This window comes from Stenella coeruleoalba, assembly GCF_951394435.1.
Source record: "Stenella coeruleoalba genome assembly, chromosome: 13".
NCBI classification, from domain to species: Eukaryota; Metazoa; Chordata; class Mammalia; order Artiodactyla; family Delphinidae; genus Stenella; species Stenella coeruleoalba.
The window spans coordinates 15,055,669-15,083,647 of NC_137159.1; the positions used below are offsets into that span (position 1 = coordinate 15,055,669).

At 47.7% G+C, this 27,979-nt stretch overlaps 1 protein-coding gene across 1 annotated transcript in view; it reads right to left on the bottom strand.

The window, feature by feature from the left end:
• Nucleotides 1-27,979, bottom strand: part of TCF7L1 (transcription factor 7 like 1) — a 160,274-nt gene that overhangs the window by 15,082 nt on the left and 117,213 nt on the right. Inside the window, exon 4 of the mRNA XM_079941383.1 lies at nt 10,132-10,215. Coding sequence (XP_079797509.1) covers nt 10,132-10,215 — 84 coding nt within the window. The remainder of the gene's footprint in view (nt 1-10,131; nt 10,216-27,979) is intronic.

Below are 27,979 nucleotides of genomic sequence, written 5' to 3' on the forward strand. Positions count from 1 at the left end.
GAAATTAGAACACTCTCTAACACCATACACAAAAAGAAACTCAAAATGGATTAGAGACCTAAATGTAAGACCTGACACTATAAAACTCTTAGAGGAAAACATAGGAAGAACACTCTACGACATATATCACAGCAAGATCTTTTTTGATCCACCTCCTAGAGTAATGTAAATAAAAACAAAGACAAACAAATGGAACCTAATGAAACTTAAAAGCTTTTGCAAAGCAAACTACAAACAAGACGAAAAGACAACCTTCAGAATGGGAGAAAATATTTGCAAACGAATCAATGGACAAAGGATTAATCTCCAAAATATATAAACAGCTCACACAGCTCAATATTAAAAAAACAAACAACCCAATCCAAAAATGGGCAAAAGACCCCAATAGATATTTCTGCAAAGAAGACATACAAATGGCTAAGAAGCACATGAAAAGCTGCTCAAGATCACTAATTATTAGAGAAATGCAAATCAAAACTACAGTGAGGTATCACCTCACACCAGTTAGAATGGGCATCATCAGAAAATCTACACACAACAAATGCTGGACAGGGTATGGAGAAAAGGGAACCCTCTTTCACTGTTGGTGGGAATGTAAATTGATACAGCCAGTATGGAGAACAGTACAGAGGTTCCTTAAAAAACTAAAAATAGAATTACCATATGATCCAGCAATCCCACTACTGGGCATATACCCAGAGAAAACCATAATTCAAAAAGACACATGCACCCCAATGTTCATTACAGCACTATTTACAAGAGCCAGGTCATGCAAGCAAGCTCTATGCCCATTGACAGACGAATGGATAAAGAAGATGTGGTACATATATAAAATGGAATATTATTCAGCCATAAAAAGGAATGAAATTGGGTCATTTGTAGAGACGTGGATGGACCTAGTGACTGTCATACAGAGTGATGTAAGTCAGAAATAGAAAAACAAATATCGTATATTAATGCATATATGTGGAACCTAGAAATATGGTACAGGTGAACTGGTTTGCAGGGCAGAAATTGAGACACAGATGTAGAGAACAAATGTATGGACACCAACGGGGGAAAGCGGCAGGGGGTGGTGGTGGTGGTGTGATGAATTGGGAGATTGGGATTGACATGTATACACTGATGTGTATAAAATGGATAACTAATAAGAATCTGCTGTATAAAAAAAAAATAAAATTCAAAAAAAATAAAAGAAAAAACAAGGGAAGGGGTGTTGGGAAGATAGATGAAATAAACACAGCAAAATACTGACGGTTGTTAAGGCTAGGAGATGGGTACATGGGATTTCTTTGTACTGTCTGGTTTTGTATATGGTTGGAGAATTTTGCAATAAAATTTTTAAAAAGAAAAAAACAAAGAAACTGGCAAACAGCACCGAATGGGTGGAGAGTCAAGTACAAAGCAGAAATATGTGAGTTATATTTAAAATGCAGGTCTCCTCACTTTAACACTCCGTGAGTCATTAGTATTGGATCCCATTAGGTGGCATCATTTTCCAGAAAATGGACTGGAAGGTGGTGGGTTCTCAGAAAGAAAAAGGAAGGTAGACTTTTCCTTGGTCAGCCTGGGAAGATGAGGTCTCTGGGACTGATTAGCAAAAATCACTCCCTTTAGGGCTGACTCAGGCAAAGCTCTCCTAGGAGGCTACCCTCCCAAGAAAAGTTCCCGCTCTTTTTGCTCCTTCGCTGTCCCCAGGGGCAGGATGTCCACAGCATAAACCCAGGCCAAGGGCAGGAATGTTGAGAACCAACACACACCTCTCAGTGGACAGCTTGCTCTGCAGTGCAAAGAGCACGCCCAACCCAGAGTACAGGTGTTCCCTGGGCAAGGTAGCCGAGTCCAGCTTTATCCAAAGAAGAGCATCTCAGAGCCACCTCGGACCTGAATCCTTCCAGCCCATCACGCAGACCCACCCCTTTCCCAGCTCAAGTGTTTCTTGTCTGTTTTGGTCTGTTTCTAGGGTTGGTCCAAGCCAAAGTTCTCCCTGAAACTCCTGGTCCTGAGGAAGCAATTCATCCTCTCTTCTACTGTTCATGACTTCCTTCCAAGTTCTAAGTAAAGCCCACGCACCACCACAGATGGACCAGCCACCTTTCCACAAACCGTCCTTCCATGAGGCCCTGCCACTCTCCACCACCTGCTTCTCTCAGTAACTGGCTTGAGGCCTTCACAAAGCCTCTTGCCCCGAGTGTTAATTCACTACCTCCTTTTCTTCCTGATCTGAATTTCAGCGATAAGAAGGATAACGTTTTTTAGATCAGGCAAAGAGGAGCCTTAATTCTGTGGGATCACCTACAAAGCAGACACAGACCACCCAACAGGCTGCCCAGAAAAGATCCTCAGAGGTGCACTGGGTTGCTAACTGTACCTGACTTTATATGTTTAAGAAATATGCTCGGGGCTTCCCTGGTGGCACAGTGGTTGAGAATCCGCCTGCCAATGCAAGGGACACGGGTTCGAGCCCTGGTCTAGGAAGATCCCACATGCCGCGGAGCAACTGGGCCCGTGAGCCACAACTACTGAGCCTGCGCACCTGGAGCCTGTGCTCCGCAACGAGAGGCCGCGACAGTGAGAGGCCCGCGCACCGCGATGAAGAGTGGCCCCCGCTTGCCGCAACTAGAGAAAGCCCTTGCACAGAAACGAAGACCCAACACAGCCAAAAATAAAAAATAAATTAATTAAAAAAAATGCTCTATCCACAATCAATCGTTTGTTCAGTGATTGAGAAAACCTTCTCTTTTAGCGGGCCAGAACTGTTTTTTCAAGTGATTATGTGCTCAAATGCAGGACTTGGGGGATAAAGGAAACTGGTTTGTTCCTAGAATACCAGTCCAGTCATAGCGGTGGATTTATAATATAAGCAGGGGCAAACAGGAACTTAATTAAAGTTGAGGGAAAAAACACCCAATTCTGTGTGCACACACACACCACTCTCTAACAAATACTACTTTAAAGGCGAAATGTAAGCTCTTTGCCAATTCTGTCATCGTATCCTATTAAAGAAAGGAAATTGGAACATACGTCTGCTATACAGAATTTTCGAGAGAAATGGAAATTCACACTTTTATTTATTGGGTAGATGTTTGTGGAGACTGTCTACACAGCAGGGACCGAGTTGGGCAGTCAAAGGGCTGGAGGCCAACAAGCAGAGGTGGAAAGAACCTGGGTCTCTGACGACATGGCTGGATTGCTGATCTAATTGGCCCTGCAGACAATACGGATCACAGGTATTTATGCTGCATCAACTATGTGCCAGGCACAGTTCTAGGTCTCGTGAACGCACTAGAGAATCTTGTCTTTTTAGACAAATATACCTATCCTTGCGTTAGGTACATTCTAATTGGACAGACAGACAGACAATAAGCCTAATAAATAAATAACTAAAATATTAGATAGTGATAAATGTTAAGGAGAAAAATCAAGTCAGGGATGGCAGATAAGAAGCGAGGCAGGCGTGGCTTATAAGTTAACACACGCTGACCAGGGAAGGCCTCAATGAGAAAATGACTTTTGAATGAATACACGAAGGCAGTGGAGTGAGATGTGTGGGCATGAGAGGGAAGGGTGTTTTGGCAGAAGGCACCCAGCGCATTGGCTCCGAGGTGGGCAGGATGCTCCGCGTGTTTGAGGAACCCCCAGGAAGCCAGCGGACTGGAGCGCAGAGAAGAAAATGACAGGATGAGAGTCTAGATTAACGTACTAACAAATATTCTCTGAGCTCCTCACAGGCAGCGAGCAGTAAGCTGAAGGCTCTGAAAGATGTGAAGATAAACCAGGGTCTCTGTAGGGCAGCAGCAGAGAGAAAACGCTGCAAGGAATTAGAAGGTGCTTTAGGTCCTTCTTGGAAGCAGTGGTACATTTCTGAGGTCTTTGCAAATTGGACTGGGCACAAAATTCTTGGTATAAATCTTTTCTTATCAAAACTCTCCCTTTTCTACTGTTTGCTGGCATTAAAGGCAGCAAAAGAGAATCCTGAGTTTACCTTTATTTTTGTTCCTTTGACACTGGCCTTTTCCTTCCTGCATAGATGCTTGTAGGAAAAAAAAAACAAATTAAACCCTTACAGTTCAGACTGTTGCAAGGACGTGTCTAGGTAAATGTCAACTTTCATTTACTTTGTAGAATTCAGGTGAGTGCTTTCAAGCTATACGCTTGAGGGTTTTTATTTATTTACTTGTTTTTTATTTTTTGGACATGCCGTGCAGCATGTGGGACCTTAGTTCCCCGACCAGGGATGGAACCCATGCCCCCTGCAGTGGAAGCACGGAGTCTTAACCACTGGACTGCCAGGGAAGTCCCTAGTTGTTTTTTTTTTTTTGCGGTACGCGGGCCTCTCACTGTTGCGGCCTCTCCCATTGCGGAGCACAGGCTCCGGACACGCAGGCTCAGCGGCCATGGCTCACAGGCCCAGCCGTTCCGCGGCATGTGGGATCTTCCTGGACCAGGGCACGAACCCGTGTCCCCCGCATCGGCAGGCAGACTCTCAACCACTGCGCCACCAGGGAAGCCCCCTAGTTTTTGTTTTTAAAGCCCAGTTTCACTTTCTTATTGCCCACTGCCGTTTTTATTGGTTGTGTGGTCTCTTCTTCAGGAACACTATTTGTAGACTGGTTTTTAGCTTCTGTCCTCTATCATCATCTTTTTCATCTGTGTCATCAGTGCACAGACTTGACTTGCCACGATGTCCATTCTGCTCTTCACTAAGAGTAATGAGCTGGGAGACACAAGTAAGGTTTCCCCAAAACTAAATCTCAGTAGCAGAAACTAATAAAGGAATGATGGAGGTCGATAATCTTCAATGCCTGCCATGAATCATGGGTGCAAGTTTGATGAGAAACAGGGCATTTATGTAACTTCAAAGCCTCTCCCTACAGAGCACTTATTAATTACAAAGGGAAAGAATAACCTCACAGAGGAAACACATGTCAGACACCACCTTAATCAAACGATCAAAGCCAGCATCACCAACTTTGGGACAAATGGACAATAAATAAATAAGAACAAATGGACATCGGATTCCCGACGTGATGCACGGAGAGGCGCACATCAGTGCGGTGGTGTTCTTGCCAAAAAAACACAACCTGAATCTAACCATGAGGAAACCTCAGAGAAACCCAAATGGAGGGACATTCTACAAAATAGCTAGTCTTACTTCTCCAAAGATGTCAAGGTTAGGAGAGAGAAAGGCTAAGGAACTCTGCGAGATTAAGGGAGACTAGAGGACTGGCAACGAAATGTAACCTGTGATCCTGGGTTGAACTGTGGACCAAGAAACACATACAGCTTAACAGACACTACTGGGACATTTACTGAAATTTGAATATATATTGTGGGTTAGGTAATATGAAATGTTAATTTCTTGATTTTGATAACTGTGCTGTGGTCATTGTAAGACACTGTCTTTCTTCTTAAGAAATACATCTGAAGTATTTAGGGGTAAAGGGGTATTAGGGGTAAATGTTTCCAACTTACTGGCAAATTGTTAAGAAAAACTCCTATATACTGCATGTGTCTGTGTGTGTGTGTGTGTGTGTGTGTGTGTGTGTGTGAGAGAGAGAGAGAGAGAGAGAGAGAGAGAGAGAGAGAGAGAGGGAGAGGGAGGGAGTGGAGGGTGGGCAAGGGATGGGGCAAAAATCTCTGGATCTAGATAAAAAGTATATGGGAGTTCATTGTATTATTCTTGCAATTTTTCTGAAAGTTTAAACTTATATCCAAATAAAAAGTGAATACTGTGTAGGAGGAATCGAAATCAGCACTGGAGGCAGAAAGGAGCAGCAACGGGCTATGTGATGAGTTTTGGGGTCTTCACAGGTATATTTATAAGATGGAGAAACTATACAATTTAAAAAGGGAAACCTCGATGAATGTTTTTAATTGAGAACTGGCATGCTGAGCAAGAGTCAGGCTTCTCAGCTCTCAGCTCAGCTACTTCTTCGGAGCAGTGAGACAGTCACCCTTTAGGAGGGCTTCCAGGCCCTGCCTTCCATTAGCCATTGGATGCAAAGCTCTGCGCCTTGCTTCTGAGTGTGGCCCAAAGCTTAGTGCTAAAACAGGGTGTTCACTATGGTTCAAAGAAGTATTCAGTCATCATCTAGAAAGCAAGTTACAGGTGTGCACACACACAGACAAGAGACTGAAATAAAATCCTTGTGGGTTGTGGGATTACAGGTCTTTTTCTGCGTACTTTTGCATTTTCCCAAGTGCTCTACACACACATGCATTACTTTTCTGGTTTCAAAAACGATTTAATTAGGGACTTCCCTGATGGTTCAGTAGTTAAGACTCCATGCTTCCAACACAGGGGGTGCAGGTTCGATCCTTGGTCGGGGAACTAAGATCCCACATGCCACACGGTGTGGTCAAAAAATTAAAAAAAAAAAAAGATTTTATTAAAAATCCTGAACGAGAAGAGGAATTGGACTCAGAGGCAGAGAGGGGTTCAAAAGTGGGCATCTACCTTTCCCCAGATCACTGATTTTCCATCCATTCACAAATGCTTCCTGAGTACCTATGCTGTGCCAGGCATGACAGGTGCTAGGTAAACAAACGTGAACAAAAGAGTTGAGAGTCCTATCTTTGGGTTGGTTATACTCTGGAAGCGCGTATATTTGTTTTGTGTGGTTTGGCACAGCGTTCCGGGGAGAGGGTGGAGGGGATGACACGGAGCAGGCACGTGGGCCACGGTGAGGGATCAGGGTAACAGTCTACACTCAGGGATACTTAGTTTTTAGAGCTTGTTTCAAAGACATAAAAATTCAAGTGGTAATAACACGTAATTCCATCCCCACCCTGGCCCAGTTACAGCTTATTTATACACATATCCCTGACAGGCAGCTTCGACATGACTCACTGCATCTCTCCAAGTATGCAGGCTGTTTCCTACATTTGCCCTTCTCCCAGGGCCAAACTCATCTCAAAATATTTTGCTCATGATTCCAAAATCCAGTGTTTTCATTTTTCTAATAAAAAAAGCCAGCTGGGCTTCCCTGGTGGCGCAGTGGTTGAGAGTCCGCCTGCTGATGCAGAGGACACGGGTTTGTGCCCCGGTCCGGGAAGATCCCACATGCCGCGGAGCGGCTGGGCCCGTGAGCCATGGCCGCTGAGCCTGCACGTCCGGAGCCTGTGCTCTGCAACGGGAGAGGCCACAACAGCGAGAGGGCCGCGTACCGCAAAAAAAAAAAAAAAAAAAAAAAGCCAGCATCCAAACCTCCGACTACTTCCGGTAACCTGCTTCTCTGCTTACGCCTGCAGCCTACAGAATCCGGCATCTAATAAACTGGGATGGTCTCTGGCCCCTCCTTCCCTTTTGCCTCTGATATGCGCTGAGGGCATATCAGATTCTCAATTCTGGCTGCCCCTTAGAATCTTCCAGGGAGCTTAGAAAACTAAGATACCAGCCCCACCCCAGAACAGTTAAATCATATCCTTGAGAGAGCAGATGCTAAATTCTCCAGGCTTATTACCTCCGTTACCTTTGCAGTGTGTCTGTTTGATCTGGCACCTAATAATTCGAGCCTTCTTCACCTCTTAGTCTGCTAAATGAACAGTATTTTAATTGTTCTTTCCCTCTCTTCATCAAAGCAGTGCTAGTGGTGGTGGTGGTGATAGTAGCAAGCTAGCCACCACTGAGTCTTATTCTGTGCAAGTTACGATTCTAAACTCATTACAATGCGCGGCCTCATTTTCACACAACGCTGAGGTCAAGTCCTCTTCTAATTCCTGTTTTATAGATGAGGAAACTAAGGCAAAGAGAGATGAGGTAATTTCCTGCAGCTGCACAAGTAGGAAGAGGTGGAGGTGGGATTCAAGCCCACTTTATTAAACAACCTCCAACACACAGGCATCTCAGGTCTGGCTCCTACATACATGTACACACGTGTCTCTCAGAAGTTAGAATGAGAAGCCCTGACTTGAAAATGGAGAACGGCGGTCTTCTCCCAGTCTACAGAATTTCAAGTTAATGTTAAGGTTTTCTCCCATGAATGTTCTTTAAGTTTTTGAGGTCTGTTTATCTATATTAGAATGCAGAGTGTAATAATATACAACTTACTAGAAAAGTATCCATTTTGCTGTCTACCGTGTAATGTATCCACTGTTCCCGGTTTTCCACTCTCAGACAAAACATGAGCCCCTGCTCCACCGCAGTCCTGAGATCATATCCGTATAACACACATCTGCAGTGGCTGTAGGTTTGCCTGGCAGTGGGAACTATGGGTAGAGAACCTTGTTAAGAGCTTAGGGATTTCATATATTTTCATGCCACTTACAATGAGATAATAAGTGAGAATGAGTAGCTGATTTATTTAAGAAAAAGAATCCAGAAAGAAAATGGAAGCTTAGAGAGGGCAAAAAAACCCTTGATAATGTCTATTAATACAGTCTCCCGGAGCCAATGAAAGAATTATAGGAAGCAGAGGGTTGAGAAAAAGTTGGGCAAATGACTAGACTAGGTATCAGATGGCAAATGGATCGGGGATGGAGGTGGAAGGTCTAGCTCTTGCGTGAAGTTGGGCGGTGAACGTTAGAAGGGAAATAAGATGATGCATCACAGGAGGTGGAGGGCCATACACAGGCTTTTTATTTCATTTTTCAGAGCTGGATTGCTCTGCAACAGGGAGGATGGGAAACTCAAAGAGTCCGTGTGTTAATTTTAAAGAGAATTCACTTCCTCTCAATGTAAATGAAGATTTTAGAAGATACGAAGACAGTATGTGAAGGATACTGGCTGGGGGATGCCACAGGATGGGTGGGGTGCGAGCAAAGATTTGAAACAGAGACAGCTGTGCTGGGAGGGGACAAGCCAACTTTGTTGGGGGGTGGGGGTGGGGGTTGGGATGCCATGTCCTCCACAATGACTGACCACTAGAGGGCGCCTGTACCTCGCGCTCGGCCATCCCAAGCTGTCCTGGAATCTGGAGGGCCACAGGCCCTACAGGCTACTCAGGACTTGGTGACTGGCCACAGACATCTCAGGGCAGCCTGCACAGGATGGCTGGCCCTGTTGCTCGCTGGTTTCTCCTAGAGATTGTGAAACAGCAATCCCCACGTGTCTCCCCAGTGGATGGCTGTGACGGTCACCTCAGAACTACACATGACATTGCTCTGTGAACTACCAAGGGCTCTGCCACTGTAAGCTGGTCTCACGATTCCTGGAAATCATACGGGCTCACTGTGCCATTATGTATCTCTCTATGTATACCTTCCTTCTCCTCAACTAGGCTCTAAGCTTTTAACGAAAAAGGGCTATGAGGATATCTTAAAACGTCCTGAAGGAGATGAAATACTATGTCTGGATTTGCTTGAAAACAACCCAGTGTGGCTGAAGGGAACCACTGAAATTTGCCCTAATAAAGTTTTAGAAGCATCATGTATTCCCAGGTCTCCCTGTCTGTAAAATGGATGAGTCACACCAGCTGGGGTTCCTTCTAACTGGACCCTCTGTGTTTCTGAGATCCACTGCACAGGGGACAACATCAGTTAGCTTGTGGGGCACGTGGGTTGCCCCAAGCTCTTAAGAAAGTCCAGGAAAAGGGGGTGCAGGGTCCCGGCTGGGAACATCTCCTGTCCTAACGATTTCAGTCTGTTGCAAGCCCAGGTGAGGAGACCTGTCAGATCCCATTTCTCTTCCTCCCGGGACACTCCAGACCTTCCTTTGTGGCTGTGTTGCCTCGGACTTTGGCAGGAAGGCCTCAGTTGCCCCTCGGGATTTTTGTTTGCCTATGTTTTAATTTAATTCTTTTCTCTAACATCCTTTATAGAAGAGCCTCTTCAAGTGTCGCCATGCAGCTCTGCAGGAGAATCGGGGGCTGCTGACCGAGCTCCAGCGGGAGAGAAAGGAGAGAATGGAGAATGCCACTGCTCAGGTGGAGGGGCGGCAGGGGAGGACGGGGGTCACCAGCCAGGGGCAGCGCTGGCGTTTCCGATCTCACAACATCCCGGGTGGTATGAGCGCGTGCCGAGGTGGCAGTGATGGGGGCGTGCACGGGCAACACCCTAACTGCTGTGCCCCTGACTCGTTCGGCTCACACACTTGGGGCAATACTTGCTAGAACTGCGGGAAGGTGGAGGCAGGGACATGGGACAAGACAGCGAGTGTCCCTTCCATGCTTTAAGGAGAAACGGACTTACCAAGTGTGCTGGGGACGGTGACCTGGTATCCTTGACCGTGGCGCTGGCGGGGACGTCGAGGAGGGGCCATTTCATCTGCAGGTACTGCACAGGGGACAGAAAAGAATGCAGCTGGTGAGTGGGGGCCTCTCGTGCACCCCAAGTGAGCAGGGAGGCGCTCTGTGGTGTGGGGGTACGACCGTGGTTTATTTTACCTGCACGCTCCTTACTGTGTCAATGGCCAGAGATCAGAAGAGTGTAGAGCGTACATTTGACAACCACTACTGCCACCAGCCCCTCCGTCATTCTGGGGTAAAAACACGACAGCACAACTGACCAAAGTATTCAAAGACCCTATTGGTGAGGGTCTTTAGCGGTGGGACAAGCAAGGCGCATCGAGGGACCCAGGGCTCCCAGATGGTGATCCTGCCTGTTCATCTCCATCTCTTACAGCAGCACACACAACACTCCCCAGGAAATAAACAGCCTCTCCAGAACTATCTGGCGAATGAATGAATGAAAACCATCTGCCTGACACTTCCAGGGTCACGACTAATATCTGTGCATATTCAAGATGTGAACCTTTACTTCGTTGTAGTGTTTCTCGATCTTGAAAAGATTTTCCAGTACCCTACCCTCTCCCATGTATTACTGCAAAAAAACCAAACCAAACAATAAATCCCCGACACACACACACACTGTCTTTAAACGAAAAGCCTCTCCTCAACCCCAGCACGGCAGAGGGTTGGGCAAGAGTCTGGGAGAGAATGGGTGGAGAGGCAGTGACGGGCTCTGGAGTTGAGAGTTCACAGGTTCAGGTTCTCACTCTGCTGATTATGCTGCGTGACCCTGGATAAGTGTCTCAACAACTCTGAGCCTCAGTTACTTCATCCATAAGGCAAGGCGATTATCACTAACTTTACACGTTGTTAGAAGGATTAGGGACAATGTCTAGTATTGAACACAGTGCTGTGCACGTGGAAGACATTTGATAAATGGAAGCTATTATTTTCATAAGCAAACCATTAGTCTTTGCCAGGAGCAAAATACACATGTTGTCCGAGTGTCAACACTGATATGGTGCTTCTGGGCAGCAGACCAGCCATGCAGCCTCTTTGCAGAATTCTTGAGGCCACTTTGAAAATTCGAGCTCTAATAGAACGTGGTGACTCCAGGAAGAGTTTTCCAAGGAGACAGAAAGAAGCCTTTGAATCATCCCTTGCTCTGGTCATTCAATTTCAGGGGAGGGGGAGAAAATCATGATTTGGCCTTGAGCTCTGAGCACAGGTCAGGAAAGGAGGATGGGCAGTGCCCCTTTACTCTCCATCAACCACAAAAATTGACTGAGAGGGCAGGGGCTGGGCTTTCCAAAAGGTATCCACAGGCAGGAATAATAACCCAAGGACACGTCTGCCAAGGGCCAGCGAGTGGCAGAAACAGCGGCTGGGATGGGCCAGGGATGCCTGGCCATGGGAGGTGGGAATGAATAAGGACTGCTCCACTCGGGACCCTCTGGTGCCCTGCCCCTCCCCCCAACTGAATGTCATCTCTATCCCTGTGCTTTGCTGATCCTATCTGCTTCCTTCCTTCACACCCTCACTCACCTATTTCCCTTCCCAGGAGCCTACACTTCCTAGATGAACTAACCGTGATTTAAAAGCTTTTGGCAAGTTAATAGCACTGGACAAACATCGGTCTAGTGAGTTAAACTCATTTCCTCAGTGAACAACAACACTTGTGCTACGGTGGCAGTTTTCAAAGCAGACTTACACACGTAAACCAGTTTAACCTCCACAGCATCCCTGCTACGACAAGTCACGGTGACTGTCCCATTTTCCGACGAGCTAATGGAGTTTGTAAATTCAGGGTGAATGACTTGCCCACGTTATGAGGAGTTGGAGCTGAGGTCTCTTGACTTCCAATCCCACACTCTTCACCACAACACGAGTCATAAGGCTTTTCATAACACTGTCCTCTTGAACATTCCACTGCCCCCCACAGCCTTTGCTCTGATGGCCTTTTCTCTCTCCTTTTCTGCCTCGCACAGGGTTGGCCACCCAGAAGCTGGACGAATACATACACGGCCATGTTCTCCTGCAGGGACACTTGAGGTGGCTGGAGCTGACTCACCCTCGAGTGCTAACCATCACACTCATTTCTCTACAAGCAATATCAGGTGCTAAAGAGAAGCGTTCCAAATTTACCCCTCGCCACGTGAAACACAAAAGAAGTGTTCCTAAAATCCATCAACTCTACCAGCATCTGATTCCCTATTTAGAGTCACAAAGGTCCACACTGAACACTTCTTCACTCTTGGTGCTTACCGGGAAGGTTTCTTCAACCACGTCAGGGTGGCCCAGAGAAATCGATCTGAATCCTGGTTTGGGCCAGTGCTGCAGTTTTGGGTCTTTAAGAATACTACCCGCTGACCTTATGGGCTGTTAGACATAGCAGGCTTGTAGGGTGCCTGCACAGAGTTTCTCAACCGTGGCGCTATTGACATTTTGGGCTAGAGAATTCTTTGTCGTGGGGCTGTCCTGTGCATCTTAGGATGTTTGCCAGCATCCCTGGCTTTACCTCCTAGAATCCCTGCCAGTAGCTCCCACTCTCCGGCCCAGTTGTGATTAGCAAAGATGTCTCCAGACTTTGCTAAATATCTCCTGGAGGGGCAAAACTGCCCCCCCAGTGAGAACCACTGCTCTAGTGGTTGAGGAGCTGGTACCCACTATACTCTAAGATGCATGAGGGTCCACATGCCTTGGTACTGGGGCGATCAATGTACAAACATACATATAAACACATACACACACGCATAATAAGGGGTTTTAGTAGTAGCTACTATTCATGATTGTCTATCATGTGCTTGGTGGTTACGTACCCCCCCCCCCAAGACGTCTGGGCTTCTGATGGGAGGAAACCACAGTAGCCTCTTCTCCCCTTGAGGTCCACTCTTTTTTTAAAAATTGAAGTATAGTTGACTTACAATGTCCGTTTCTGGTGCACAGCAAAGTGATTTAGTTATACATGTATATGTATATTCTTTTTCTTTATAGGTTATTACAAGATATTGAATATAGTTCCCTGTGCTGTACAGTAAGACCTTGTTTATCTATTTTATATACAGTAGTTTGTATCTGCTAATCCCAAACTCTTAAGTTAGCCCTCTCCCTCTCCCACCCCATTTCCCCTTTGGTAACCATAAATTTGTTTCCTATGTCTGTGAGTCTGTTTCTATTTTGTAAATAAGTTCATTTGTATCATATTTTAGATTTCCACATGTAAGTGATGTCATATATTTGTCTTTCTCTGTCTGACTCACTTCACTTAGTATGATAATCTCCAGGTCCATCCATGTTGCTGCAAATGGCATTACTTCATTCTTTTCTTTTTATGGCTGAGTAATATTCCATTGTATATATGTACCACATTCTCTTTATCCATTCATCTGTCAATGTACCTTTAGGTTGCTTCCATGTCTTGGCTATTGTAAATAGTGCTGCTATGAACATAGGGGTGCATGTATCTTTTCAAATTACAGTTTTCTCCAGATACATGCCCAGGACTGGGATTGCTAGATCATACGGTACCTCTAATTTTAGTTTTTTTTTTTTTTTTTTTTTAAGGAACCTCCATACTGTTTCCCATAGTGGCTGTACCAATTTATATTTCTACCAACAGCCTAGGAGGGTTCCCTTTTCTCTACATAGGGGCCACTCTCACTCATTAATTTTAATGAAACCTGGAGGCTTGGAGGGTGGGTGAAAATTTTTAGCCCCGTCCACTGCTGAAGTCTGGCTCCTTACAGATAAGACAGGCGTGGAGAGGTGGTCCTGGGAATAGTGTGCGTCTTCCCAGGATCCTTCCTGCTCCAGTCGATGACGGGGGCTGGGGGTGTGTGCCTGTGTGCAGACAGGGCTTCATTCCGAGTCGTAGGGAAGTGGAGGGCTGTCCCTTCCCCCTTTCCACTTTTCTGCTTTTTTTAAGATTTTGAAACCAGTGGTGGGAGTAGGGGATGGGAGAAGACCTGTAAGACTTGGAGTCCCTGCAGCTTAGTCATGGAAGGCCTCTGGATTGTAATTCTGAGGAAAGGAACATTCTAAAGGGGCAGCTGAGCTTCTCAGAACCATGAGTTGAGGCAGAAAGAGGTAGCAACACCGCTTATAACCCTTCCCAACCTCCTTCCCAGAAATCTGGAGGTGGCTGTGCAGTTCTGAATTCCTAGGTCAGGCTCAGCCCAACAATCAGCTGAAATAAATCTCTCTTGGCTGTAATGCTCATGTGCGGCCAGCCCCACAGGGCTAATCACTCATTGGTGGGGAGCATGTTCCTGTGGATTAAGAGATGTGTGGCTAAGCCTAGATTCCCTGCACAGTAATGGCATGTGGGCAAATTAAAACTGCTGGCTTCTCCAAGCCCAGGCTAGGCTCCATCCAACTGGCCACAACTGGCTCCTGACCAGTCTATCATGGCCAGACTTCAGCGCCTCCCTCCTGGGGGATGCGCACCGTGATGGAACGCATGGGACCCGTGTGGCATCAATGCACTGACGGCCAAGCAACAGCAGGAGCCACCACTTATGGGATAAGCGCTCTCTTCTGATTCTCAAAAAACAGAAAGAAAAAACCAAACCCAAATGGTGAGGACTGTTAACTCTCAAATTACAAATGCTGCTGAACATGCTGTTGTGTGCGGTGACTCTCTGAGACAGGCCAGACAGGCAGTTTACCAATCTTACTGAATCTGGGAAACTCTTTTTGTGGGACCGGAGTTCCGTGGAATGCACTTGGGGAAGTGCTTTTTTTTGGCGACGCCGCGTGGCACGTGGGATCTTATTTCCCCGACCAGGGATCAAACCCATGTCCCCTGCAATGGAAGCTCGGAGTCTTAACCACTGGACCACTGGGGAAGTCCCTTCCACTTTTTTTTATAGTTCATTTACAATGTCATGTTAGTTTCAAGTGTAGAGCACAGTGATTCAGTCATACATATATATGGGAAGTTCTGCTATTGTGGTTCACAGTTAAGTATAGTGAGGCTGTGGTTTAGAACCTGTGTTTACCTTGTTAAGGAAGGATGATTCTGTTCCTTATTTTTTTTTTATTTTTATTTTTTTTTGCGGTACGCGGGCCTCTCACTGTTGTGGCCTATCCCGTTGCAGAGCACAGGCTCCGGACGCGCAGGCTCAGCGGCCATGGCTTACGGGCCCAGCCGCTCCGTGGCACGCGGGATCCTCCCGGACCGGGGCACGAACCCACGCCCCCTGCATCGGCAGGCGGACTCTCAACCACTGCACCACCAGGGAAGCCCCTGTTCCTATTTTTAAATCGCTTTCCCTGGGACAGTTGCTGAATTCTCTCAGAATCCACCAAAATGGTGGTTTCTCTTATTTGCCTCAGACATGGGATGGATACATAAGTAATAGATTTTCTTACACTGAAGCACCCTTGTATTCCCCAGGTAAACCCTATTCAGTCACGATGGCTTGTTCGTTCTTGTATATACTGTGGAATGCTAAACATGAGTGTCTTAAGATTCATACTTCTACATTCCGAAGAGTGAACAAGTTTTCTTTTTTTGGTGCTGTCTGTATCAAGTGTTGCTATCAGTGTTATTTGGGCTTTATCATGTATACGGGTGCGGGCCTCTCACTGCCGTGGCCCCTCCCGCTGCAGAGCACAGGCTCCGGACGCGCAGGCTCAGCCGCTCCGCGGCATGTGGGATCCTCCCGGACCGGGGCACGAACCTGCGCCCCCTGCATCGGCAGGCGGACTCCCAACCACTGCGCCACCAGGGAAGCCCGCTGCTCTTTCTCTTAATGTTCTGGGTCCCTTTTGGCCTCTTGGGCTCCTCTCCAGTACCCTCCTTGGGGATATCCCTTGGTCAGGTGGGCTGTTGCCGCTCAACTTGGGCCTAGGGAAGGGTCCCTCTGCAGCGTCTCTCACTGGAGAGCCAGAGCCCTCTTCTTGCAGGGAGGTGGGGCACTGGGCCCACAGAATCCCGCTTAGCTTGGAGACTGTGCAGCAGATTAATTGCAGCTGTGCCCTGGAATTTCCCCAACATACAAATCTTCATGATGTAAAACAGCTGGGAGGAAATCCCAGCATGCCCTGTCCAGAGGCAGAACTGCCAATGAGCTCTGGAGATTAACCCTCCGCCTCCCAGAAGGTAGGAACGGCCCCTCCCCCAGCCAGGCCCCCCAGTTCCAAGCTTGCTTTGGTGGAGACGGGAGTCTCCAGGACTCTTGGGAACGCCCACGTTCTCCCCACTCACACGTTCTCACAGAAAACCCTTTAAGCAGGGGCCGGGCAAGAGAGGAAGCAAAGCCTCATGTCACAGACTCAATCGCAGTGTTCCCGGAGGGGGGTGCCCTGCAGCCAGAAGTCAGGAAGCAAGTCAGCTCCAAAAGATGCCCAGGTGAGAAGACCCCACTCCACAGAATCCCTTCTGCTTCTCCTTGGCGGGAGGGACAGGCCTGGTGCACACAGAAAGGGCCCCTTTCTCTACCTTTCCCGTCTTGTGGTTTTTGTGCTTCAGAGCAGAAGCTTACCCACTTTAGGTGACCAGCCTTTCCTGCCTCTCTGGCCCCCAGTGGTGAATGGAGATTTCTGGGACCCCATGAATAGAGAAAAGGCCTTCCCAGGATTCCCTCCCAGGAGATGATATGGTGCGGCAGCCACCCAGGAGCACAGGCTAGAAACCCAACCCCACAGGCAGATGGCCGTCCACCCCACAGTGACGAGGACGTCGTGCAAAATGCTCTCCGCTTCCTTTTAAAGATGATCTTTAACATCAAGAATCGTATTATAAATGAAAAATGTGAACAGTCTACCAGTTTTTCCTTACTTTCCATTCTGCCACAATCGGGGATGAAATTGTTCTTTGGGACAATTGCAGTGGTTTCCCAGACCCTACAAGAGTTCAGACTTCTAAAAACCAACCTACCAGATCTCTTCCCTACTGAAAATCCTTTCCTGGTTGGTTGCTGGGTCAGGGGATACTCACCAGCAGTCTAGGGCCAACTTATCCTTCTGGCTCCAACCCTCACCATCCCCACACCCCCTCACACCAGCTGCACTAAAGTTCTTTTCTTTTTTTTTTTTTAATTAATTAATTTTTGGCTGCGTTGGGTCTTCGTCGCGGTGCACGGGCTTCTCATTGCGGTGGCTTCTCTCGTTGCAGAGCACAGGCTCTAGGCGCACGGGCTCCAGCAGTTGTGGCTCGTGGGCTCTAGAGCGCAGGCTCAGTAGTTATGGCGCACGGGCTTTAGTTGCTCCGTGGCATGTGGGTTCTTCCCGACCAGGGCTCGAACCCGTGTTCCCTGCACTGGCAGGCGGACTCTTAACCACTGTGCCACCAGGGAGGTCCCTGCACTAAAGTTCTTAATGCACTCTGTGCCATATTGCTCGACTGGTTCTTGGCCTGGTGTATCCTCTACTCGTGGGAAACTCTATCCCCTCCTTGCACCAAGGTCACCTTCCCTGACAAGGCTTCTCCAGCTGCACACAACGGCCAGCCACACTCACCTCTGGGCCCCAGCTGCGCTTGGTGTTCCCATGGCACTCAGTATGCTGCTGTTGTTATCCGTTTGCAAATTCTGCCTGTCTTTTGAACCGTCAGTTCCTCAATGGTCACGTCCGCATCCTCAATTCCTTGCCCAGAAGTCAACATTCATGATGCCTCCAGACCCTGTCCCACCTTGAGCTTAAGCATGTTATCAGTCTCATAAGCCCCAGCTTCCACATCTGTAACATGGGTCATCCAGCCTCTTCCTGAATCCTTTAGAGACAATGAGACACACATAATGGAGCCCCTTTCACTCTTAAGCGATTGGTTCTCACTTCGGTTGGCTTAGTATTGCCGAGAATTTGTAAATGCAGCCTGGAGCCTATGATACCCAACCCTGCCTGTTCCTGGAGGCTTCTTAAAGTCCTCTATCTTCTATCAAAATGGACAATAAGTTGATCTAACTTTGAAAACGTACCAACATTAAGTAATGAACTCATCAGTGAGGAGACAGAACAGCTTTCCCAAGTGGGAACAACGTTTAGTTTTCAGAAGTCACTGAGGAAGATAAAATGAAAGTATTAGAAGAAATGGTTCCCGAACGATGAATTAGACACAATTCCAGGAGCAAAAGCATAAAAAATAAGGTTTACACCCTTATCCCTTATTTCCTTTTTCTAAAGATGAGTAGTTTCTGCCTTTGCTTAGTTTTATGAATGGCACTAACCCCCGAGTATAATCACCTTCTTTGTTTTGCTCAAGTGTAGAAGGCCGGGTCCCTTTTTCTTTTTCTTTTTAAGAATATTTTTTTATTTATTTATTGGCTGTGCTGGGTCTTAGTTGCGGCATGTGAAATCTAGTTCCCTGACCAGGGATTGAAGCCGGGCCCCCTGCATTGGGAGCACGGAGTCTTAACCACTGGACCATCACGGAAGTTGCCTGGGTTCCTTCTTGAGGCTTTGTTGATAGGTGAGTTGTTGCAAATAAATCCAATTAATAAATCCACAAAGCACTATAATAAGTGACTATGCAATTTAATACAACAGACACAATTTTCCTTGGAAAGGTTATTTAGAACCACAGTTCGGTAGTGTTTTAAACCAATGAAGTGACTTTTGTCTAGCACCTGTCACAGCAACTTAGTCAACAAATATTTTTGGAGCCCCTCTGTGCACTGGCAGCAGAGGGGCTCCAAGATTATTCCATGACTGAAGAGTAAACTCAAAAATAAGACTGGGCTGGGGACTTCCCTGGTGGTCCAGTGGTTAAGACTCCGTGCTTCCACTGCTGGGGGCGCGGGTTCCATCCCTGGTCCGGGAACCAAGATCCCACATGCTGCATGATACAGCCCAAAAAACAAAAAAGAAAGAAAGAAAAAGAAAGAAGAAAACAAGAGTGGGATGGCTGGGTTTCAGTTTCCCCATAAACACCCATCTCCTCCCCTTCCTCCCCAATAATTCCCCTTCTTTCCTGGATGGCCTCAAACTATTCTCTTCCCCTCCCAATTCAGAGAATCTTGCCATTTTGCCTACCAGATTTGATGAAAGGGTTGTTTTTAAAATTGGCTCCCCCGCAGAGGCCAATTTCTAAGTAGTGGAAGACACAGCACAGAGGTGACACAGCAGGGTTCCAGGCTCTTCCGAACTTCTCTGGACTAGATCATCTCACCTTTAAAATGGGGCTATTTTACTTAATCAGCCTGAAGGCCAGGACCTGGACCAGCCAGCCTCCTATGGAAGAAAAATCAAATGCAGCTGTTTGTCTAAAGCACAGTGGACGCCTGGGAGTGGCGCCTGGGTTGAGGTGCTCAACGGATACAGAACCAGGAGTCCTAGCTGATCCCCACTTCCGACCTGTGTACCTGAGGACGTTACCTGACCTTTCAGAGCCTCTGCTTTCTCACCTGTAACATGAACATAAAGGGTTTTTTTTTTTTTTTTTTGGCGGTACGCGGGCCTCTCACTGTTATGGCCTCTCCCGTTGTGGAGCACAGGCTCCGGACGCGCAGGCTCAGTGGCCATGGCTCACGGGCCCAGCCGCTCCGCGGCATGTGGGATCTTCCCGGACCGGGGCACGAACACGCATCCCCCGCATCGGCAGGCGGACTCTCAACCACTGTGCCACCAGGGAAGCCCTGAATCACGGGTTTTTTATTTAGAGGGGTGATCGCTCGGAGAGGACCGAGAGCTGGGCGCGCGGCAAGCTCTCGGCAAATGCGTGTTTAGTCACTAAGACTTAGTTATTCTCGCTCAGGAAGCACTACCTGCACTTTCCCCAGGGACAGCTATTAACAGGGTTTGGCTCTTCACTCATCTGGGTGCTTCGTGGGGAGAGGCCCTGTGTGGGTAAACGTTTAACAGCTGGCTCCCTAAACAAAAACAAAACGATAGGCCCTGCTTTGCAGCATTTGCTGGGATTCATGGTGTAAGTATTCCCACCGTGGCCGATTGCAAGCTCCCGCAGTGAGCCGCCGATAGCAGTGTTGGGAAGAGATGCTTATAACTGGCTGGGGCAACACCAATGACTGTAGGCGGGAGCTGAGGGGATCTCAGATCTGCCCCGACTTGCTGGGACTGCTGGCTGTGTTCACAGATGGCTGGAGGCTGACACGTGTGGTCTTGAGGGAGAGCTGGACACTTGGCCTAGCATGTCTTCCTGGCCGCTGTGTGCTCCTTTCAGAAGGAGCAGGGGACCTCTGCCCCCAGAGCTCTGGGTACAGCTGCTCTGTGGTAAAGGGACTTCTGGGGCAGAGACCTGGGCTTTCCAGCAAAGTCAAAGTTAAACAAACTGCTTTTGGGTCCTTCATTTTCCAAGCCTAGAGCTACAGGCCTCCTGAGTCCTATGTAGCCTCTTGCAGTGGCTTTGAACTTGGGTCTGCTGGGCCCAGGTAGTTTCTGTGCTCACTGCCCGACAATGGACACACCAGAGAGAAGCTTCTTCACGGGAACTGGCCTTGGATGCTGGGCCCTCCTTCCCTGGGTGGACCCCTGCCTGACCAGTCCTCCTCTGCCCTCTGGCTCCAGCCTTGTTGTGGCCACGTCTGGCGTATACGGACGGTACACCCCTGCTATCACGTACGATCACCTGTCCTGGCCCCGCTGTGGCCTCTGCCCTTGCACCACATGTGCACCTAGAGCTGACCCCACACCAGTACATAGGGAGCTGCCTCATTCTGCTAACGGCCTCACAGTAACTGCAGCATGGAGGTACCATAATCTACTATCGAGTCCCATAACTGTAGACGTACAGGTGCTTCCCAGACTTTTGCCACCGTGAACATCCTCATCACTTTGCTCATGTCTGAGTATAACTGTAGGACCCATCTCCCGTTGTGAGGGGACGGCTAGGTCAAAGGTACGTACATTTAGCTTTTTGAGAAGGATTACCGAAGATCTCCCAGTCTAAACTGTTCGCTACCAGCAACACACGAGAGAGCTCATCTCCCCGAGCCCTTGCCCACACCGTGTTATTCAACTTAACGATCTTTACCAGATGCGCAGGTGAAAAACCATAGCTCACTGTAGTTTCAATTCACATTTCTCTTGTTGTAAGTGAGGCTGGGAATTGTCACAAGTATAGGTACTGGGTTGAAGGACCGAAAAAAGATGTGTAGCCAAAAGGGCTTACAGTCTATGGGGGCGGCAGGGAAAGGGTGAGAGTGAGTGAGAGGGGTCGCTGGGGTTCCTCATAATTACAGAGGTCTGTGCAGCCTCTACTGCATTTGACCTTCACTCGGGCAGAAAAAGGGCAGATGTGATAGGAGCCGAGGGCACGGTCTCTGGGGCACGCTAGCGAGCGGAGGGAGAGGGGAGCCCAGGAAATCACTGCTGCTTCCACTTCCCACCACCGTCCCACCCGTCTCTGTGACTGCAAGGCCCTTGATGACTCGAGAAAGAAAATAAAGGCAACTGGCCTTTTACCTGCCAAATCCTATAGGCATCTCTGGGGAAACACATTTCCTGCCCGGAAGCCCTCTCCCGCCTTGGCTCCTGTGGTGCCAGGTTCTGTGTGGCCTCTGGTTGGTCTCCATTTATTGACCTGCATAAATGTCTCGGACCAACTCTTCAGTGAGAAAAGCCAGTTACGGCGGAACCCGGGAGGACAGCCGCCAAGATGTTCTCGCTGGGTTTTAGCATTTGGGGCAATTCTCTTACTTTCTTCTTTGCCCTTTTCTTATTCATTTGAAATTTTTACAATAACTGTATAGCATACTACCGCAACAGTAAGTAAAGCTATTAAAATAACAGCAACCCTAGGTTAATTGTTTTCATCCCCCCAACCTGTGCCTTCAGTTTTCCCAAGAAGAAACCTCAAAATCTACCACCTTAATGTCTTCAGCTGCCTCCCCTACCTCCTGTTGGCCACCAACTTCCACGGACCCTGGGCATCTTTCTCGATTCTAGGGATTCAGGTCCTCCCTCTTCACAGCTGGGCCGCTGCAGCACCTGCAGCTGGTCTCCTGGCTCCTGTTCAGTGTCTGCTCCACGATATCCCGGAGGCACTTGCGGGGAGCAACCCAGTTCGAAGGGGGCGCGGGTGGGCTGCAGGTCATCAGGCCTCAGATTGACGAAATGTCTGTTGTCCATATCAAAGAACGGCGTGGTGAATGGAGAGGAAGGGTCCCAGTCTTCTTCCACAGTGTCACCACTGCTTCTGTCTCTCTCCCCATCTCTTCCCGTCCGCCCTTTACTGGCTCCCAGAAACATCTTTCTAAAACACAAGACTACCCTATTTAAAGCTATCAGGTGGCTTCCCATTCTTACAGAACTGCCTACTTAGACTTATAAAACTGACCAAGAGGCAGGGAAGGCTCCGTACAGAACACTCCATAAATGTTTAATGGGTACCTCCTCTATCGGGTGGTGATTTATATGCACGATATGCCAAAGGGGAGGTTTTTTAAAAGCCATATAAACAACTGGAATGTAAGTCAGCAGATGACAGGTTCAGAGAAGAGAGGGATTGAAATGGGCGGGATTCTCGTGGAAAGACCGGAAGACTTCACAGAGGAGGTGGCATCTGAGCTGGGTGGGTCACACAGGGAGAATACATTTCTGTAGTCATTTAGTTTCTTCAAAAAAAAATTAATTAATTATGGCTACGCTGGGTCTTAGTTACAGCATGCAGACTTCTTAGTTGCGGCATGCGGACTCTTAGTTGTGGCACGTGGGATCTAGTTTCCCGACCAGGGATCGAACCCGGGCCCCCTGCATTGGGAATGCAGAGTCTTACCCACTGGACCACCAGGGAAGTCCCTGTAGTCATCGACTTTTGAAAGCACTTTAATTACCTCATTTGATCTTACTGACCCCTAAATATGGATAAAGCAGGTATTATCATCCTCATTTTAAAGATGGGGAAACTGAGCCTGCTGGAAGCTCTTGGATTTACACAAGGTCATGAACCAGTTGATGGTCCAGCTGGCACGGGAATATGGGGCGTTGGACTTTTATGGTATGACTGAGAGGGTACGAGGGCATGCTCTCTGTCTTCTAGAAGCTTCAATTTCATCCTGGAATCTTGGGATCGCAAATACCGGGCATGGGTGCTGCCACACTCCCCTGGTGGACCCATGGCAGACACTGCTCATAGGTCAGACGCTTCTCCCAATTAATGTTGGGTTAAGACCTCAGAATTCTCAACCCAGTACACCAGGCAGCCACTAATCGTTGGCTGAAATTGATCTGTGAGGTGTAGGCTGTTCATTCTGATTTAAGCCTGAAATAGATACAGATACTCCGGCTGGCGAAAAGGAGGTGAGACCAGGCCTCAGGAACATTTCCCTCCCGGCTGGCACATGAGGAGCTACGTTCCTAGACAGAGGGGAAGGAGCCATAGAGAATGTGACTGGATAGCAAAACCTGTAATGACTGCAAAGCCCATTGACCAAAAGCAGGCCTGGGAATTCTGAAGTTTATGGATTTCCCCTGTGGGAGGAGAAGCTGGAAGGCATCCCAGGTATTGAGGAGAAAGGAAGCAGGATCTGTGGATAATCAATGGGCAACAGGAAGCACTTATCTGGGGCCAGTAAAGTACACAACACAAAAGAACAGCCGGGCGGCCTGGAGCTGCCTCCCAGTGCATGGAGCTCCGAGGGCCTCACTCCAGAAGCCCTCTCCGTGGCTCCCACAGGCCCAGCAGTGGCCAAAGTCAACAACTCCTGGGCACCAGGAAATGGGAAATGTCTGAGGAGGTCCCTCAATAGGTGGGCAGCTCTGGGAGAGATCTGGGACCCCACCGGCGAGACAGGATGCTGAGAATAAGGCCACACTAGCCATCTCTACACAGGGCTGTCACTCCTGATAACGGAGCCCAAAGTCCAGGTTCCTGCACCCGATGCTGCTGTGTATGCAAATCTGGGTGCGCGAGTGGGTTAGTCACGCAGAGGGACCAAAAAAGATTCTACATTCATATGGAAGTGAGGCTGCAGGAAATTAGGATAGGATGGTGGAAGGGCTAAGAAAGTAATGTTTATGGTGGGTATATTGTATGTTGACACTTTACATGCGTTATCACACCAAGCTCATGCCTCCTCCTCACTTCATTTAAAAAATTTATTTATTTAATGTTTAAATTTCTTTTTTCTGTTTTTCTTTTTGGCCACTCCATGTGGCATGCAGGATCTTACTTCCCTGACCAGGGATCGAACCTGTGCCCCCAGCAGTGGAAGCATGGAGTTTTAACCACTGGACCGCCAGAGAAGTCCCCTCCTCACTTCATGAAAGGGTATTGCACCTCATTCCCAATTCCCATCTCAATTCTATTAAATAACACCTCCTATTTTTAGTATTAAAATGAATACTTTAGTAGGCATTAGCCTATATATATGTGTGTGTGTGTGTGTGTGTGTACATATATACATGGAAAACTGCTTTCTTGGACACTATTACTTTCAATAAAGTTCCATTTTAAAAAGTAGAAATAAAGTGGGTCAATTCAAAGAAAACTGTTAAGTAGATGCCATCGGTGCTATGTGGCAAAGATTATGTACATAAGGGACATTTGAGGAACACTGCTGTGGAAGCACGTGTTTAGTATGGTCAACCAGAGGCTACAGCAAATCACGGGCGGCATCCCTAGGAACTGGGAGAGGTCTGCAGACATAACCCCAAAGTCAGCATGTCCCAAGACACACCACTATTCCCAAATGCTTCTCACCCAGACCCACCATCCTCTTGTGCACTCCCAGGTCAAAACCTCAGAAATCTTTCCCTCCACCCTCTCCCTCACTGCTGGCTACGTCCTGTCCATGGGCTGCCCCAGTGTTTTTTTCATCTCTACCACCTCTGACCTTGCAATGGCTTCCTAGTTCCTCCTGCAAGTCATGCACACATCCTGCTGCCCCACTGACTTTCCTGCTCATAGCCAGGCTCGCGGATCCCCCCTCATCTCCCCTGGAGCTTCTTGGGCTCAGGAACCACTTACTCGTGCCTCGGGTTGCCACAGCCCTTGGCACAGCACATCATCTGAGAGCTGCTTGATGACTATGGCAGGGTGTTTCAGAGTCAACAGAATCAGAGACACAAGTGCTTCTACCCTCTAGGTGTTGCTTCCCAGCCAGTTCTAGGTGGAAATGCATCTAAAGGTCAAAGGCAATCAGTGGCTATGCTCCTGCGGTTTGTTACCAGAGACCCTACCCTTGCTGGCCTAGGGCAAGAGCAGTGATAACCACAGCCTTCTGGGCAGGCAGTGGATAGAGCCAGTGGGACCATCTACTGGTAGTGGGTGGTCTACCAGGCGATAAAGACTCCATTTACTTAATACAATAAGACTGATCAATTAAAAAAAATTCACTGATATCATATCTGCTTCCAACTATTTTAACATTTCACCATATAGTTTATATATATATATATATATATATATATTTTTTTTTTTTTTTTTTTTTTGCGGTACGCGGGCCTCTCACTGCTGTGGCCCCTCCCGCTGCAGAGCACAGGCTCCGGACGCGCAGGCTCAGCGGCCATGGCTCACGGGCCCAGCCGCTCCGCGGCATGTGGGATCTTCCCGGACGGGGGTGCGAACCCGCGTCCTCCGCATTGGCAGGCGGACCCCCAACCACTGTGCCACCAGGGAAGCCCTATAGTTTATATATTGATCACAAAAAATAACCTGGTATCTCTTCTGTAGAGCTGGTGTGGGGGGATGATGACACCAGGCTTGTGATGCTCAGCACTACTGTGGAACACAGCATTTCTGGAATTCATATTCTGTCTGGTATTACCATTTAGGTAAGCAGGTAAAAAAAGGCGCAGGCGCAGAAGCCAAGGATAGCAAACCGTCTGCATAGAAGAGTAAACAGACGTCTTTAAAGATAACATTTACTGGGACTTCCCTGGTGGCGCAGTGGTTAAAAATCCGCCTGTCGATGCAGGGGACAGGGGTTCGAGCCCTGGCCCGGGAAGATCCCACATGCCGCGGAGCAGCTAAGCCCGTGCGCCACGACTACTGAGCCTGCGCTCTAGAGCCTGCGAGCCACAACTACTGAAGCCCGTGCGCCTAGAGCCTGTGCTCCGCAACAAGAGAAGCCACTGCAATAAGCCCGCGCACTGCAATGAAGAGTAGCTCATGCTCGCCGCAACAAGAGAAAGCCCGCTCGCAGCAACGAAGACCCAAGGCAGCCAAAAATAAACAAATTTAATAATAAAAAAATAACATTTACTGATCAGTTACCTTGTACCAAGCACTGTACCAAACTATTGTATTTCCATGCGTTATTTCATTTAATCCTCATAGCCTTATAAATGTTTTTTTTTTTTTTTTGCTGCGCCATGTGGCATGCGGGATCTTAGTTCCCTGACCAGGGATCGAACCCATGCCCCATGCAATGGAAGCACGGAGTCTTAACTGCTAGACTGCCAGGGAAGTCCCGTAGCCTTATAAATTGATGCTATTATTGTCCCCATTTAACAGAGGAATAGAACAGAGAGGTTAAGTAACTTGCCCAAGCCCTGTTCATCCCAGAGGCCACACTCTTAACCCTTTCATTATACTAGTGTTGGAAGAGAAATAAACCACACCACTCCTCCAGTCCATCCTGGCATTTCTCAGATAAGGGCACTCAGGCCACTGGCAGAGCTGGGATTAGAACAACCTAGGCATCCTGGCGCCCAGTTGCAGAAGAGCTAGTATGATCGGGTTATTTTTTTCAACCAACATATAACTTACAGGGGAAAATATAAAAATAATTGGAAGGGGATGAAATATTACTCTAAGCAAAGCAATATTATGAATGCCAATCAGCAGAAGTCATATAACACACAACAAAGGAATGATTGTATTATTCAAGATTTTGTTTTGGAGAATCCAGAAGACTTTTTGAATGTGGCCATAGCTCCACACTGCCCCCTGGTGGTTCCCATGCACACATTGGGAGCAGGCCAGGCCAAGGACTAGCCTGAACAAAGACTTTGGATCAGGATAGATGCCATGTGTACTGAAAACCACATCAGGGAAAGGCCTCAAAATCCCAGAGGCAGTCAAGATCCTTTGGTCTAGGTACTTACCCAAACAGTTAAGGGAAATCTCTGGGCTTCCATTTGTATGCAGAATTTGAGGTAAAGAAGTTATGAACTCAGTAATGAGTTAAATACTTTCAGTCTGTCATATTGGCTAAGGCTTTCCCCCTCTTTAGTTACCATGGGCACTTTTTCATACCCTGTTGGTGGGAAAGTAAATTAGTAAAGCTTTCTTGTGCAATTTGCAGGTACGTATCAAGTCTTCCAAAGGCTTACCACCCCTAGGAATGTATCCTAAGGAAATAATTAAGGATGTGAGCAAAATATAGCTCAACAATGCTCACTGAAGAACTGTTTATATAATAGCTGAAAGATATTCAGTACCTTATGCTACAAATATGATATCCTAACTTATGAAGTAGGTGAATATTTATAGACGTGGAAAAGTGTGTATACTGTTAAAATGAAAAAGCAGGATACCAAACATGTATAGCATCCCACTTTTGAAAAAAAGTCTTCATATATGTTTTGAAGAGAGGTCTGGAAGGGTACACATCAGGAGGTGAGCTGAACTCATCTCTGGATGACAAGATTATGGGTGTTTTCATTTTCTTCTTTTGGCTACACATATATTGCTTTTAAAGTATAAAAACAAATATAGGCACTGGGAATCGCTTTTTTTTTTTTTTTTGCGGTACGCGGGCCTCTCACTGTCGTGGCCTCTCCCGTTGCGGAGCACAGGCTCCGGACACGCAGGCTCAGCGGCCATGGCTCATGGGCCCAGCCGCTCCGCGGCATGTGGGATCTTCCCGGACCGGGGCACGAACCCGTGTCCCCTGCATCGGCAGGCGGACTCTCAGCCACTGCGCCACCAGGGAAGCCCGGGAATTGCTTTTTAATTAGAAGTT